Source organism: Euleptes europaea, chromosome 1, assembly GCF_029931775.1.
Source record: "Euleptes europaea isolate rEulEur1 chromosome 1, rEulEur1.hap1, whole genome shotgun sequence".
Lineage (NCBI taxonomy): Eukaryota > Metazoa > Chordata > Lepidosauria > Squamata > Sphaerodactylidae > Euleptes > Euleptes europaea.
This window is the reverse complement of record NC_079312.1, coordinates 154176753-154191785: the sequence shown is the minus strand read 5'-3', so window position 1 is coordinate 154191785 and position 15033 is coordinate 154176753. Positions and strand designations below refer to the sequence as shown.

At 41.5% G+C, this 15033-nt stretch overlaps 3 protein-coding genes across 3 annotated transcripts in view; 1 reads left to right on the top strand and 2 right to left on the bottom strand.

The window, feature by feature from the left end:
- The window catches only part of STXBP4 (syntaxin binding protein 4), a 177520-nt gene extending 172803 nt beyond the window's left edge, over positions 1-4717 (bottom strand). Inside the window, exons 1-2 of the mRNA XM_056858910.1 lie at positions 4695-4717; positions 107-180 (exon numbers count right to left, since the gene is read on the bottom strand). Coding sequence (XP_056714888.1) covers positions 107-180; positions 4695-4717 — 97 coding nt within the window. The remainder of the gene's footprint in view (positions 1-106; positions 181-4694) is intronic.
- LOC130485687 (cytochrome c oxidase assembly protein COX11, mitochondrial) lies at positions 4494-9527 on the top strand. Its single transcript, XM_056858922.1, has 4 exons — positions 4494-4766; positions 7439-7594; positions 8807-8932; positions 9330-9527. Exons 1-4 carry the CDS (start codon positions 4494-4496, stop codon positions 9510-9512), a joined length of 738 nt encoding a protein of 245 aa, XP_056714900.1. The 3' UTR covers positions 9513-9527.
- Positions 9528-12997: 3470 nt separating this feature from the next.
- TOM1L1 (target of myb1 like 1 membrane trafficking protein) overlaps positions 12998-15033 on the bottom strand; it is a 64791-nt gene continuing 62755 nt past the window's right edge. The window contains exons 14-15 of the mRNA XM_056862149.1: positions 13502-13583; positions 12998-13118 (exon numbers count right to left, since the gene is read on the bottom strand). Coding sequence (XP_056718127.1) covers positions 13052-13118; positions 13502-13583 — 149 coding nt within the window. The 3' untranslated portion in view covers positions 12998-13051. The remainder of the gene's footprint in view (positions 13119-13501; positions 13584-15033) is intronic.

Below are 15033 nucleotides of genomic sequence, written 5' to 3'. Positions count from 1 at the left end.
TAAGGGTTGGAATTCCTGTCTACTTCAGGATGGACTGCAAGTGCCCAGAAGGAACACAGCAGCACTCCTAGTTTATCAGAGTAAAACCAACACATAATCTAATTACCTAATCCGTTTTGGCAGTCCGGAAATGTAATGTGGTGAATAGCTCGACTGACTCCATGAGGGTTCATAACAGCCCTTGGAAAACAAAGGAAGAAACACAGATTTCATAGCTGCTGCAGTTTATGAATGCTCACTTGTGTTATTTCTATGGGGAGTGCCCGAACATCAAAAAAGTGACATCAAAAAAGTGACAGTGACATCAAAAAAGTATGCCGAAACATCCAGTGTATTCTACAACAAAAGACTTAAAGCAGACTGTGGGGGACCAAAAACATTTTAACAAACTAACAAATGATAATCTAACTTAAACGCCTACTATTCCTGCTACAGTATGAGCCCCTTGGCGCAGAGAGGTAAGCTGCAGTACTGCAGTCCAAGATCTGCTCACGACCTGAGTTCGATCCTGACGGAAGTTGGTTTCAGGTAGCCGGCTCAAGGATGACTCAGCCTTCCATCCTTCCAAGGTTGGTAAAATGAGTACCCAGCTTGCTGGGGGTAAAGGGAAGATGGCTGGGAAAGGCACTGGCAAACCACCCCATAAACAAAGTCTGCCTTGGAAATGTCGAGATGTGACGTCACCCCATATCTCTTACACCTTCAGGGCAGCCCTAAGCAGAGTTATACCCTTCCGAACACACTGGCTCCAATGGACTTAGAATGATGCAGCTCTGCTTAGGAGTGCACTGTTAAGACACTTGCCATTAGGGTTAACAGTCGACATACAGAAAGTTACTCAAGCAACACAAACTGAAGGTACAGTAGTTATGATCTAATACATCTATAAACACACTACTTACATTTCAGCAGCATGTGTGTCTACGGATGCCGTCTACTTGGATAAATGCTGTCATTAAAGAAGCTGAATTCCAGCTTGCTCACAAGCAAGTTTAATCAGTTCCTGTTAAGCAGAAGAGACAGCATGCATGCAGCTTGGACACCATAATTCAATTGCAAGTAGAGACAGCATGTCACAGTGATATCCGGCCAGCATTAGGACATGATGTCCTGCTGGTGTAACTCCACATGGAAATGAGGTGGAAAAGAAGGCACAATCACATTTCTAGGTGAATTACTTTCTATTCCAACCATAGCTATTTACTATTGCAGGGGACAGAGTGACGTTATGGAGGCATGCTGAAATCACCATGTACTGGTTGGCTAATAGGGGATGATGTCATTATGAACTCTGGCACCATTGCTATACTCTCAGACTTTTTCTGCTGAGAGCGCATAGGACACCAACTATTTACACTGGCACCATGCTGACACCCCCATGTTCCATGACATTATTTTAGGTAGAAGATGAGTAGTTTGTAAAATTATAGGTGACATCAATATGGAAAAAGAACAAATATGAATCAAGTGTAATAAATCAGATAAACTGTACACTGGCAATCTCCAACCACAAAACCTGAGTCAATTTATTAAGTCCATAAGGCAACTGCTTACCTTCACAAAAATCTGTATAGTCCATATATTTGCAGCCCAATCCTCAGCATGCTTATTCAGAAGTTAGTCCCACAGATTTCCATAGGACCTGTAGAAATGGCAACTATACGGAGTGAATTTTGCCGTCTGAGCTTACCTCTAAATACTTCTAAGTGAAAATTGCCTTGCTGCAGTGCCAAGCTTATTTATGTGAATGGTTTATTGAAAAAAGCAAAGATTATCAGGAAAATAAGTATAATATTGAGCTACTATGGACTCTCTACCCACTCAGTAAACATCAAGGGATTACAGCCTAAATCAATTAGCAAAGCCTTGAACACATGAAGCTACCTTATACTGAATCAGACCCTTGGTCCATCAAAGTCAGAAGGAAGAGATAGAGCAGCCAGGCATCCTTCTACTTCCCAGTCACCAAGTGATCAGTGAGTCTGGAAGAAAAAAAGACACCACCATGCAACCTTCCTTCATTCCCAGATCCAAGTCCACCATCTAGCTGAGAGCTCCTCTCTTTCCTGGCACCAATTGCCATTTCTAACACCAGAGGTAAAGGTAGCCACGAGGAATTTTTCATAATGGCTGCATCAGGACCTCATGGAAATATTTTAACTGATAACTGAAAAATAATTTATCAGCCACTTTGGAAGCCAGGTTTTTTTGTTTGGAAAGCAGGTTAAAAATTCAGTGTAGAACAAGGGACTAGATGGAAGAGGTGGGTGGTTAATGAATCTTTCTAATTTGGTGGCAGTCAGTGCTATAAGTTCAAACTCTAACATCATGCCACTCTAACACGTGCTTTTCTACATGGAGATCCCTAAGAGGAAGAGCTGCAAAATTTCTGGAAATCTTGAAGCCACCAAGGTGTGTGGGGGGGGGGGGGGGGGAAGAAGAGAGTCCCAGAAAAAAAATGGAAAATTTGGTAAATATATGCAATAGCTACTTTCCTATCAAACATAAACTTCTTTCAAACACAAACTTTTTACTGATTTAACAACATAAAATACATCCTTTATAATTTAATTAGCATACAAAATTGTACTAGTGAAATCTAAAGTAGAAACGTCTTCCCAGTACTTGAGAAAAAGTCACAAACTGCTGAACCCTACACTACCATACCACAAGTATTTTTAACTTTTTCCATCTGAGAGGTAGGAAAAAATAAAAAATGAAAATAGAACACAAATTCTATAGTAAACAAAAGAAAGTGTATAATTTGAACAGAAACACTCTCAGTTAAAAGGTAGGAGGTCGGCGTCTCAGCCTTTTGGCAAAGATCAGCTGTGTAGGACCACCAGCACACCCGTACATTAAGTTAAACTTTATAACATTGAAAACACTGAACTCTTTAATGCTATAACATCATTAAACATGTTATAGCAGTTTCAGAGGGTAGTTTTGTCGATCTGCAGTAGAAGAGCTGGATTCGAGTCCAGCAGCACCTTAAAGACCAACAAAAACTTCCATTTATTTCTGAGAATCAAAGCTCCCTTCATCAGATGGGGAATAGCATATAGATTGCTGCCAAAATGTTTACATTTTAAACAAAACCTGAAAATGTTGTACATATCTACAGTATAGATAAGGTGTCATCACTATCTAATGCTGCAGTGTATAGTATGAATTTTTTATGTAAGACATTTTGAGCAAAACTTTCATTTCACACATGCCAAAGGGGGGGGGGTGTCAGGTTTTCTTCCAGTGCTTGCCAAAGTTTTCAATGGAAAAATTGATCAGTTTTTCCATGCTATACATGCTGTGTAAAAACCCTTGTCTTAGAAATATTTCACTTACTCTAAAAGAGAAAATGTTACAGGTTTTTTTCCAGTGCTTCCTAAATTCTTTCATTTCCCCAACGTGCTCAAAAAAACAGAATTAAGCAAAAACCTTTTTTGCAAGCTCTTCACATTTCTTAGGTGATTGCTTTCTCCAGTGTGCTGAATGAGTGCATCAACTACCCTAGGAAAAACAATGTGGCACAGGGTTTAGAAAGTTAAGGTTTGTATTTGGGAGACGGGTGTTCCAATCACCAAAAAGCTCAATGGATGTCCTTGGGCCAGTCACTTTCTCTCAGCCTGACCTACCTCACAGGCAGGCCCGGATTTAGGTTTGATGAGGTAATGGGGCCCTGTATATGTCCAGCTGTCCTTTGTCAACAACAAATTGTGGCTGTTATTTGTGTTGAATATATGCTATATGGTAATTTATGGACCTAATAGGTATCTAAAGCCATTTGCACATAACAAGATATGTATTTTATCAAAGTAGCTGTTGACCTGAAATACAATTAAGAAGTATATTAATAGTGAAATAATTATTATTTCCTTTAAATTTTTTGGGGGGCCCCCAAGAGAGTGGGGCCCTAAGCTATAGCTTGTTTAGCTGATACATAAATCCGGCACTGCTCACAGGGTTGTTGTTCAGATAAAATGGAAGAGCAAACAACCATGTATACTACTCTTAACTCATGGGAAAAAGGACAAGATAAATACATTGTGAAACAGACCGGTAGGCGTACAAGCTTGACTCTATGCAGTGACCAGACTCATTGGCTTTTGTAAAAAGCGCCACAGACTGGCCGTCAAAAGTCTGCCAAATTGCCACAGAGACCCACCATCCGCTTTATGGGAGCATACTTTCTTTGAGAACAGACGCGTGTACCTATTCGCCTCTATTCTGCCTCCGGTATCCTTCCCTCTGTGTCTAGCCCGCAGGCAGGGAGTTCCACAGACACTCCCGGAGAGGAGGCGGGACCGGAAAAACGTACGCAACGAGAACGCGAACTTCCCCCCCGCGGCCGCCGTAGCCAAGGCGATTCCCTCAAGGAGGCGACTGTAGCGCCGCTGCTGAGTGAGTTGACCCTTCGGTCGCAACCGCGGGTAATCTCGCGATATGCGTGCGGAGCGCGCGCCAGACGTGAGCTCGCCCACGTGACAGGAAGCAGCATGGAGCTGTGCGGGCGGGGCTGGGTTGGCCTGGCGGCCAAGGGAGCCTGCGGTGGATGGGGCCCATGGCGGCCTTGGCTCTGTCTCCGTGGCCGTGCGGCCCTTGCGGGGCGGCGCGGAAGGAGCACCGGGCGCGCTGCTGGGGGCCGTCAGGACCAGCAGCAGGACTGGAGCCGCCGGAACAGGACGGTGCTTACCTACCTGGCGGCTGCGGCCGTGGGCATGGCAGGTGTGTCCTATGCGGCCGTGCCACTCTACCGGCTCTATTGCCAGGTGAGAGGTCGTGCGTGCAGTGAGCAGAGCGTGAAATCCCCACTCCGCCCTCTGGGAGACCTTGGGCTTCTGTCAGCCGCACCTACTTCACAGGGTTGTTGTGAATTCAGGAAATGAGTAGTATATGCGTGGAGCCAAGATTTTCCGCTCCTCACGTGATTGCGTCTAATTAAATACTTGTTAGGAATTGCTCAGAGTTAATATACATTTCATACATGAAAAGAAACATCTTCGTGTTTATAGACTTATTATTATCCAGCATCTAGGTGAAAGCTCTCAAGTCGCCTTACAGGTATGTGGAGACGGAAAATTCCCTTGACGGTTAAGGGAAACTTTTGTCAGGTCAACAGTATATACTGACATTTTCTTATCGCTCAAGGTGTATAGAGGGTGGGGAGCAGCAGTCAAACTACTGACCCCTCCATTTGTGATAGACCTATCTGAACAGGATTACTATGTTTATGGAGGCTCTCTCCTTTTGGTGAAATGACATTCAGATGTCTCAAATGGAGCGTAAGTGTGTGAAACTCATATGACCGAAGCTTCTATGCCACATTGGGCTGAACATAACACAGGTAAGGGCAGGTCCAGTATGTCTGATTTCTGCTTCTCTTCTACACAAGTTTCCATGTATGCATATGGTGTGTTCACAGGGAAGTTAGTACTGCCGAGTTCTGTGAGAATGGCTCCTAAATATACACAGAACTTCAACCTTCTAGAAGACTTAGTTGCTGAGCTGTGGTGAGGGTTCTAACCATTATCTTTTTACATCCGTAGTGTTTTAGGAGGTAAAACTTGTTCCAGTAAAATAAGTCTAGAGGAGAAGAGGGGAGCGAGAGATCAGCAAACACCTTTTCTTATCCCCAAAGTGTCAGTGTGATGTAGGGTAAATGTTACAGTGTTGAAACAGAAATGGAGAGACTTGTTTTCAAACCCCCTAGCATGGAGCTCATTGAGTGATCTTGGGCCAGTCACACTGTTTAATCTACCTCATAGGGTTGTGAGGATAAGAATGCTTTTCATTTAGTTGTTTTTGCTCTAATCCTTCATTTTATAATGAGTCAAGATTATACTTACTGTGCTGACAAGCCTCTGCCCTATCTTAATAAGTCAAAACGCTTGTCTATAACGCAATAATACAATTTTAGGATTTATTTGTCCATAAAATGGGGGAAGTAATTGGAGAGTCCCCTGAACTGATGAGGCTTATTGGGGTGGGGCAGCATCATAACAAATAAGTTTTTTTCCAGAAGGTGGTAACAGAAATTTGGTGATGCAGATCTACGGTAATTTTACAAGGTCAAACCTTGACCATATTCCTGCTCCCTTTGGCGGAGAAGAAAGTGGCTTGCTGTTTCTTGTATGGTTCCATAGACGTAAACTGGCTTGACTAATAAAGTCCCATTAAAAAATAATGTTTTGAACATCTGTTTCTCCTTTCAGCCTTTCAGCCCCTGCTCCCCCCATAGTTTACCTTGCAGGCACCCTAACACTACACATTTTTAGGGATGACTTCCATTGAACACAGTGGTACTTGCTTTTTAGTTCAAAAGAAAAGTGGACTGCAATTATGTGCATGCTTGTTTCTAAGCAAATATGAACAAATTCAGACTGGCAATAGAATCCTGTTTCCACTTATTTGTGAATAAGCCCTGAAGCCAATGGAACTTGCTGCTGAATAAACAATCTGGGAGAATTTGTTTTGTCTGTTGGCAAAGCTGTTCTTCCTCTTACTGGTAGCAGTAGGCATGAGCGTCCTTTCTGAGACAGGTGAGGAAGAGTGAATTTTGTAGGGGGGGATGGAAATTAATCCAATCCCTTCTGTGGGGCAATATCTCAGCACTCACTTGGTGCAGGATATTCCACCTGTATAAAGCAGCAGAGTCCAAAACAGCCAAAAGCTATGTGGAGGAATATGAACAGCATACTTATTAAAATTGAAGAAAACTGTATTTAATAAATGTTTATGAAGTCCTTTCTGAGATAGGGGAGAGGAAGGTGAATTTCCCCCTTGCAAAGGAGCCCAGTTGCGCAAGAAAGTAAACAAACAGAAATAGGTGAGGGGAGAAGACCTGACAAGGAACTCTTTGGCTTGTGCTGCTCAAGGCTGCTATAGATAATGGTGAAAATGCATTGGCCCATAAGCCGCACTATGGCTACTGCAGGTGGCTCTTGAGCTACGGTTTGCCCCCCCCCCCATCTATAGAAATGTGTTAAGTATATGCTTTTCTATCATGTGTCTGTTAAGTGCTGTCAAGTCGCTTCCAACTTATGGCAACCCTATGAATTAATGATCTAGGAATTAATGTCCTATAATTAACAGCCTTGCTTAGGTCTTGCAAACTGAGGGCTTTAGCTTCCATGATGGAGTCAATCCATCTCATGTGGGGTCTTCCTCTTCTGCTGCTGTCTTCAACTTTTCCTAGCATTGTTGTCTTCTCACAATGTAGCCAAAGTACAATGGCCTCAGTTTAGTCATTTTAGCTTCTAGGGGCAGTTCAGTCTTGATTTGATCTAGAACCCACTGATTTGTCTTATCGGCTGTTATTGCTTGTACCAATAAACTTGTAATTTGTTACAGCTTTGAAGTGGCTGGTCCTTAAAAAAACCTTGGAATGTTTGGTTCTTTTGTGTGTTCATCCTGGTTGTCAATTATTATTATTTTCTTTAAGGCTACTGGACTTGGTGGGTCTGCAGTAGCAGGTCATGGTTCAGACCAGATTGAGACGATGGAACGTATAAAAGATCGCATTCTTAAGATCACTTTCAATGCAGATGTACATTCAAGTCTTCAGTGGAATTTCAGGCCTCAGCAGACTGAAGTTTATGTAAGTGATTAAAGATCTAGTAGACAGTTTTATGTCTTGGATTTTCTCTTGCAGGCATTGATGTGAATGCCAAACTTTGTGTGTGATATTCTAATATGGGGAGGGGGGATGGCTGTGACTGATAATGCTGAATTGTGCTCTAGTGATATTGCGCTCAGGTGATATTGCATCTTATAGTTAGCCTTATCAGGCACTGAAAGTCTACAGGCTGTAAAAGTTTAACAGTCTGGGCAGGCACTGTAAATTCAACATTAAGTTTCAGACTTTCCCCGTTTTTAAAGTGTGAAATGGCAGATGAATAGCCAATTTTATGTTAAATCTATGGATAGGAAAAGTTTCAGACTTCTGTGCACCTTAATTGCTGTGGGATTTTTTTTAGTTCCTGCCTTCCAAGCCCATCTTTATCTTAAATGCAAACAATCCTAGCACGTATATGAAATTGTGGAGAGCAGGAAAAGATAACATGCATAATCTACTTCTGTTAACAATGACAAATCTGATGTTTTAACGTTTGGAAACAATCCTTTGCTGCAGCCACCTTAGATTCTCATTCTCTGATGAGTCTTGTAATGAGGGTATTGCCAGAAGGCCCAGGTGCAGTATATGTGAACTCAGAGCAGCCTGTTGCAGTTCCTGGTTAAGAATTTTATTTACCTCATTTATATCCCACCTTCTCCCCAGTGGGAACTCAAAAGTGGCTTACAACATTGTCCCCTTCTCTAGTTTATCCTCACAACTCTGTGAGGTAGGTTACGCTGAGCTTGTATGACTGGCCCAAGGTCACTCAGCAAGTTTCCATGGCAGAGTAGGGATTCAAGCCTGGATCTCTCCCAGGTCGTAATCCAACACACCAGCTACACCATACTGGCTCTTGCTTTGTTTACATCTGCATGTGTGCTTGTTCTCCTAATGGTGACAGCATACATTGAGTGGGAGAGTTCATAGCACAGTTGTCCTTTCTTGGCTAGAACAGTATAACCCCATGCTGAAGCGTTTTTGATTTCCCCGTATTTCTGACCTTCACAGATGAACACCCTTTCATTCCTAGATATTTTTTCCCATTTAGACTGATGCATTGTAAAAATTCTGTATGTGATGATCAAAGTAGTCCATTTCAGGTCAAGCACTTAGTGTAATTTGACTATGTTCTGATTGGTTGGCTGAGGGAAAAGCAAGAAAACTCACCAGAGAAAAATTCCCTCTCCCCTATAGGTAGTTCCAGGAGAGACTGCACTGGCATTTTACAAAGCAAAGAATCCCACAGATAAACCAATAATTGGAATCTCTACCTACAATGTGGTGCCTTTTGAAGCTGGCCAGTATTTCAATAAAATACAAGTAAGTGAAGTATGATGCTGTGAAAGCAGATTGCAGATGTTAACGCTCCACAGCTCAGCTTTCAGAACTTGATTCTGTGCTGATCTATGATAGTAAATCTGTGAGCTTTGCAATAGTTCACGTATGCTGATTCCCAAAACTGAGGAACTAAGAAGGAACCACTATACTTAGTACTTTTCATTCAAGCAGCTGTCACAACCAAATTTATTGACAGCAGAAAGGTGTGTGGGACTTTTCCCTACTGTTGCAAACAGGATGATTATAAAGAACATTTTATGAACTTTTTGATGATTTGGCTGTATTTCATCTGAGCTGGGCACAGAAGCTTAGTGTAACAACAGATTGACGTAGCATTGACTCTTTAAAAAAAACAACCTCTGTTTTTCCAAATATCCAGTGCTTTTGTTTTGAAGAACAGCGACTTAATCCCCATGAAGAAGTAGATATGCCGGTCTTTTTCTTCATTGATCCTGAATTTGCAGAAGACCCAAGGATGGCCAATGTTGACTTGATTACTCTCTCTTACACCTTTTTTGAAGCAAAAGAAGGGCAGAAACTACCTCTCCCTGGATATAAGTAAATTTTGCAGTATTTGGACTCTACATTGGCGATTCTTTTGCTATAAAATATTGATGATTTACAGACTGCAACAATATTTATTCTGCAGCAGAGGAGGAAGGTGGTGAAAATCTGAAAAGCAGAAATTCTATTTTAAATGTACAGTTATATAGATGTGTTTGTTCTGAAGATGTGATAGTTAACTTTTACACGTCTGAGAAATACAATGAATAAAAGTCACTCAAGATACTCACTTCTCTCATTCATAGGTAGTTCTTTGTTACCACTATCGTTGAGTATCATGAAATACATGTATGCAAAATTTGCATACCTTCAATTTTAGGAATTGATGTTTAATTCATCCAACACTACTCGTGTTAATTTAGGTAAAATCATTATCATCCATATATGTAGCATTCATGTCCATTAAATCAAGGCTAACATTAGCCTGTAACTTTTTTTAATGAAAATGCAGATGGGACAATAAAATGTTTTGAAACAGAACTGTTTCATGTGGTGACCTTCACTGTCCTCTCAACCAGAGTATATATTTTATTGAATAATCTGAAACCAAGCCAAAATCAGTGAGACTTCTAGCTTCTAGGAGCCAATCCTGATTTCCCTACTCCAAGCTGTAATCATTCAAGGTCTCTGCAGGAGTATATCGTATACCTTGCAGCTGTGAAGAAGTTTACATCGGGACCACAAAACGCAGCATACAAACAAGGATAAAAGAACATGAAAGATACTGCAGACTTGGCCAACCTGAGAAATCAGCAGTGGCTGAACATGGACTGACACAAACAGGACACAGGGTCTTATTCCAAGACACTGAAAGACTGGACAATTCTACCAACTATTTGTCAGATTGCACAGAGAAGCCATTGAAATTCATAAACATCAGCACAACTTTAACAGAAAAGAAGAGATCAAAAAGGGCAAGAGTCCAGTAGCACCTTAAAGACTAACAAAAATATTTTCTGGTAGGGTATGAGCTTTCGTGAGCCACAGCTCACTTCTTCAGAAAGCTCATACCCTACCAGAAAATATTTTTGTTAGTCTTTAAGGTGCTACTGGACTCTTGCCCTTTTTGACTACTACAAACAGACTAACACGGCTACCCACTGAGAAAAGAAGAGAGTTTAAGAATGAATAAGGCTTGGCTTCCTGTCCTAAAAAACCTCCAGACTAACAAAGGCTATAGTCAACAATAGCCATGCGGATTAGCTTTGGACTTCACACATTAACAGATCACTTCAGGATACAATGGTTCCATATTAACATACCACACCGTCATTAGCACATTATCTTGATACTTACAGGACAATGACTAGCACATTACTTTTGCAGGACAATGACTCAGCTCAAACCCAACCCCTTTCTGACTATCTTCCTACACACTTGACACTGAGAGACACTGTCCTTCAGTGTTACTCCTCTGAAGATGCCTGCCACAGTTGCTGGCGAAACGTCAGGAAAGAAAATTCCAAGACCACGGTTACACAGCCCGGATAACCTACAAGAACCAATTCAAGGTCTGTTCTCCTGGTACTCATCAGTTGGCCAATATTGCAAGACTCCAGTTCTATCCTCTTCCCTTTAGTCACATTAAGCAGATTATTGACGCCTTCTACGTGTTTTTGCTTATAACAAACGTTAAAAATCCTGAATGATTAACAGAACGGAACTACTACTGTCATAGGCTTTCATCATTCACTAAAAATTAATAAACTTCTACACGGAACATGTCCACACTGACTTGACCAGCTGCCATTTTGAAATGTTGAATAAACAGCAGTTCAGCATAAAATCTTCACTCTAGAAAGTCTAGATAGTTATAAAAGGCTTGATATAAAAAGTTATATAAAAGGCTCTCTCAAATGAAGCTAGCTGTCATTCAAACTTTCTGATACTTAACTGTATTACGTTATGAAAGAATGGGGTTTTTTTTATTCTATTAGATACATTTTCCATCATCCAGTGTATTTCTATGAATCATGCAATCTTGAGTTGATTGATATTACCAGAGTCTTGTGACTTAGCTGGTCTATTGGGCGGGGCGGAAATCTTGTGTTGTGTAAACCAAATTAAGTAAGGAGTAATGAATTTTTTAAAAAATTAGGCTACCTTAAGATAACACAACGTCTGGGGATTTTCCAGATATATTTGAATTTGTTCCAATATACTGTTACGCCTCAGTGGATACCTCAACTCAGTGCTAGATGAGAACAGTGTAAATAATTATATCAGCCACTATGTGGTGCCCTACTTTCATAGCCATGCAAACAATATACATAAAACATGCAGGTTAACTAGAAAAAAAAGTGGGAGAGATTTTAAAAGGAGCTGGACACCGTCTGGAAACACTATTCAGTAATAACTCAGTTTTCCACCATAATTTATTCATTTGAACTTTATAAAAACTTTATAGAAGTTGCAAAACATAATTAAATATTGCACACACACAAGGAAGGAAGATTTGCATTGTACCAATATGCAGGGCTACAAGCAAAATGAAACTATCTGCAATTACTTTTATTATTTGCATTTGGTGGACAGAATCTCAGAAAAATACACATTTTGCTTTTAAGCAAAGCGAAGGCACTTCTTCTAGTCACTCTTCTATATTATATGAGCCATCACCAAACAACTGCTTAGATAACATGAGTTGTTGAGGGCAGGGAGAAACAAACAAAGTAACCCCCAAATTAAGTACCTTTGGAATCAGTTTCCCTTTCAGTTGGTTATTTGGCAGCTTCTTCTAAAATTTAAGAGCCAGACCTGCTTGTGCAGTATTTAGTGACTATCCAATGGTGAAAACAAATGTACATGGGGAAAGCAGAAGGCTAGACTGAAACGCAGCAGAACCTCCAGGCATGCCAGTTATAAGGGATTCACATTTCATTTGTTGTGAAAAGCTTGTGCAAGTTTCTAAAAGAACAACTGGTATGTTAAACAACTACATGAAAGAAAGTGTCATAGTGAGATCAGAAGATCAAAAAAAGTATGTAAGAAAATTTAACTTCAAAGTATCCAATCGTTTAACTAGCAATTCATTTTGCAGCAGAATGGAGGCGTGGGGCCCAATTCCTCGTAAAGCGCTCTCATTGACACAGAAGCTACACATCTCTTCCTTCTGGGCCTCTAGCTGCTGAACCCAAATTAAAGCTTTGAGGAGGGTTTCCTTTCAGGCCGGCACGAAAGGTTCTATAATGTAGTTCTTCCAACTGAAAGTACTTCACATATTATTAAGCAGGGTGTCTTATATTGTGCGAGTGAAAGACATTTTTTATGATGCCAGTTACAATGTGTGGTGTTCCTGTCATCAACTTTTGGAAATCACGCTGTATGTCATTTGTAGACTTCAATCCAGAATACACAGAGAACCTCACGCTCTTCGTGATCCAGTGGAACTTAATGTCAAATAATGCACTTAAGGTAGAGTATGCAGGAGCCACCCCTTCAGTTGTACTGTTGCTTAACTGATAAGCCTATGAGTTACCAAATCAGTCTCTAGTGTAGGAAAAGAAGATACTTTTGTTTTACTTGGACCTCTTGAGTCTAGCAGCTGGTATGACTTTTAACACTAGGTCTGAAGAGATGTGCATCAATTTCTTCATAAATAGGTCTGAAAAGCAAAGCACAGGGTAAACAGTAGGTTATATTATATTGTCTTCAACAAAGCAGAGAAAAATGGCTGGCTTATAACCTAGAAGAATTCATGGGAGAAGCAAAATTCGTACCAAGAATCTTACAGCTCGCACTCAGCTTAAAAAAAAAAGCTATCAGAATGTTTGCTTTTGAGAACAAGATGAAAGCTACCTTGTAACCACAGCATCAGTACATGTAACAAAACAACTGTGTGCATCCAATTGTGTGTTACACCACTGACCTAAATAGGTATGATCAACAGACTTATGCAGACATGGGAAAGGCTTTGTGTATTTTAGCCTATGATGTACTATAAAAGGGAAACAAATGCACAGCTTGGTCATTTTCAAAATCACTTACTCCATTTTGTCACTGGGAGCCAGCGGATCAAACTCCATGAGCTCATAGTAATTGGGAGGCGGCGTCTGGCTTTTGGACATGTCTACAAGAGAAAGAAAGCCAGAGATGACAAAACAGAACCTTGATTACTTACAGTGAGAGTTCCTTCTGCTCTGGGGTACAGAGGGCATCTGGAGCGTTGGGTGATTCCACCCGGTTGCTCAGGGAAGCAGGGTTCAAAGTTCTACTTCCTGTCTCCTGGGCGGGAATCTCCCACCTCTCAGTTTAAAGACTTAAAACAAGAAAACAGTAAACTATGAAATTATGAAACAGGTGGTGAACGAATTAAGTTAAGGAGAAGAGTGTAAACAAACAAAAGGAAAGAAGGATCAGAGCGTTGTTGCTTTCTCTTCTTCCCTTAACATCTTGAGGTTCTTCCTTCCTCCTTCCCTCTTTGGACTAGGTCTTCTTGTGTGGGCAAAATGCCCTCCATAACTCAGAACAGAAAGAACCCTCATGGTAAGTAATCAAGGTTCCATTCTCGCTCTGAGGAGGGCATCTTGAGCATTGGGATCTCCAAGAGCTGTGACCTTGTGATGGGTGGAAATTAGTCTTCCTTCACAACTTGCTGAAGTACCATTCATCCAAAGGCTGCATCAGCCGACGAGAATAAGTTGATGCGATAGTGTTTTACGAAGGTTGAAATGGACAACCATGTGGCTGCCCTGCAAATTTCTTCCACCAAAGCGTTGCGATCGAAAGCTGCTGTGGCGGCTGCGCTGCATACCGAGTGTGTGGTGATGCCAACAGGAACTGGAATATTGCTGGCTCTATACATGTGTGCGATATATTGTCTGATGGTATAGCTTATAGCCGCCCTAGGCATATTCTTGCCCTTGTTCGGAGCGGTGATGGAAATGAACAAGGAGCCCATCTTCCTGATATCCTCTGTGCGCCTGATGTAAATGCGTAACGCGCAATGAAGATCTAGGGTGTGCCATTCCTTTTCCCTTTCGTGCCTGGGTTGAGGGTAGAAGGAAGGAAGGTGAATCTCCTGTAGGCAATGGAATACCAAACTGACCTTAGGTAAGAGGGTGGGGTCAGGCTGGAGAACCACCTTATCTTTGTGAAAAATGCAAAGATCCTTCCACACCAAAAGTCCTCCCAGTTCCGACACTCTGAATGCTGAAGTTATGGCAGCCAAAAACAGAACCTTCATCCTGAGATACTTGACAAGGACCTCCCTCAAGGGTTCAAAGGGAGCCTTTGTAAGTGCTGAAAGCACCACATGTAGCATCCAGGTGGGAAATCTGTGAATCACCAGAGGGCATGCCTGCAACACCCCTTTCAGGAAGGACTTGACATGTGGATGTCTGGACATGGTGTGACCTTCAAGGTGAGGAACAACAGTGGCAATTGCTGCTACCTGTCTGCGTCATGTGGAGGCTTTAACTGATTGTTTTACACCATCCTGTAAGAATGCAAGTAGCTGACCTACACTAAAGGATAAGGGTTCCACATGCTTGCATTTGCACCCCTGGACAAAGGCTTTC

What these genes read in the sequence shown, in the direction of transcription:
- LOC130485687 (XM_056858922.1), top strand. Translation starts at nt 4,494, where the DNA reads ATGGAGCTGTGCGGGCGGGGCTGGGTTGGCCTGGCGGCCAAGGGAGCC. An exon ending in CTCAGCAGACTGAAGTTTAT is followed by an intron (nt 7,595 to 8,806) that starts GTAAGTGATTAA and finishes TCTCCCCTATAG; the next exon opens with GTAGTTCCAGGAGAGACTGC. An exon ending in AGTATTTCAATAAAATACAA is followed by an intron (nt 8,933 to 9,329) that starts GTAAGTGAAGTA and finishes CCAAATATCCAG; the next exon opens with TGCTTTTGTTTTGAAGAACA.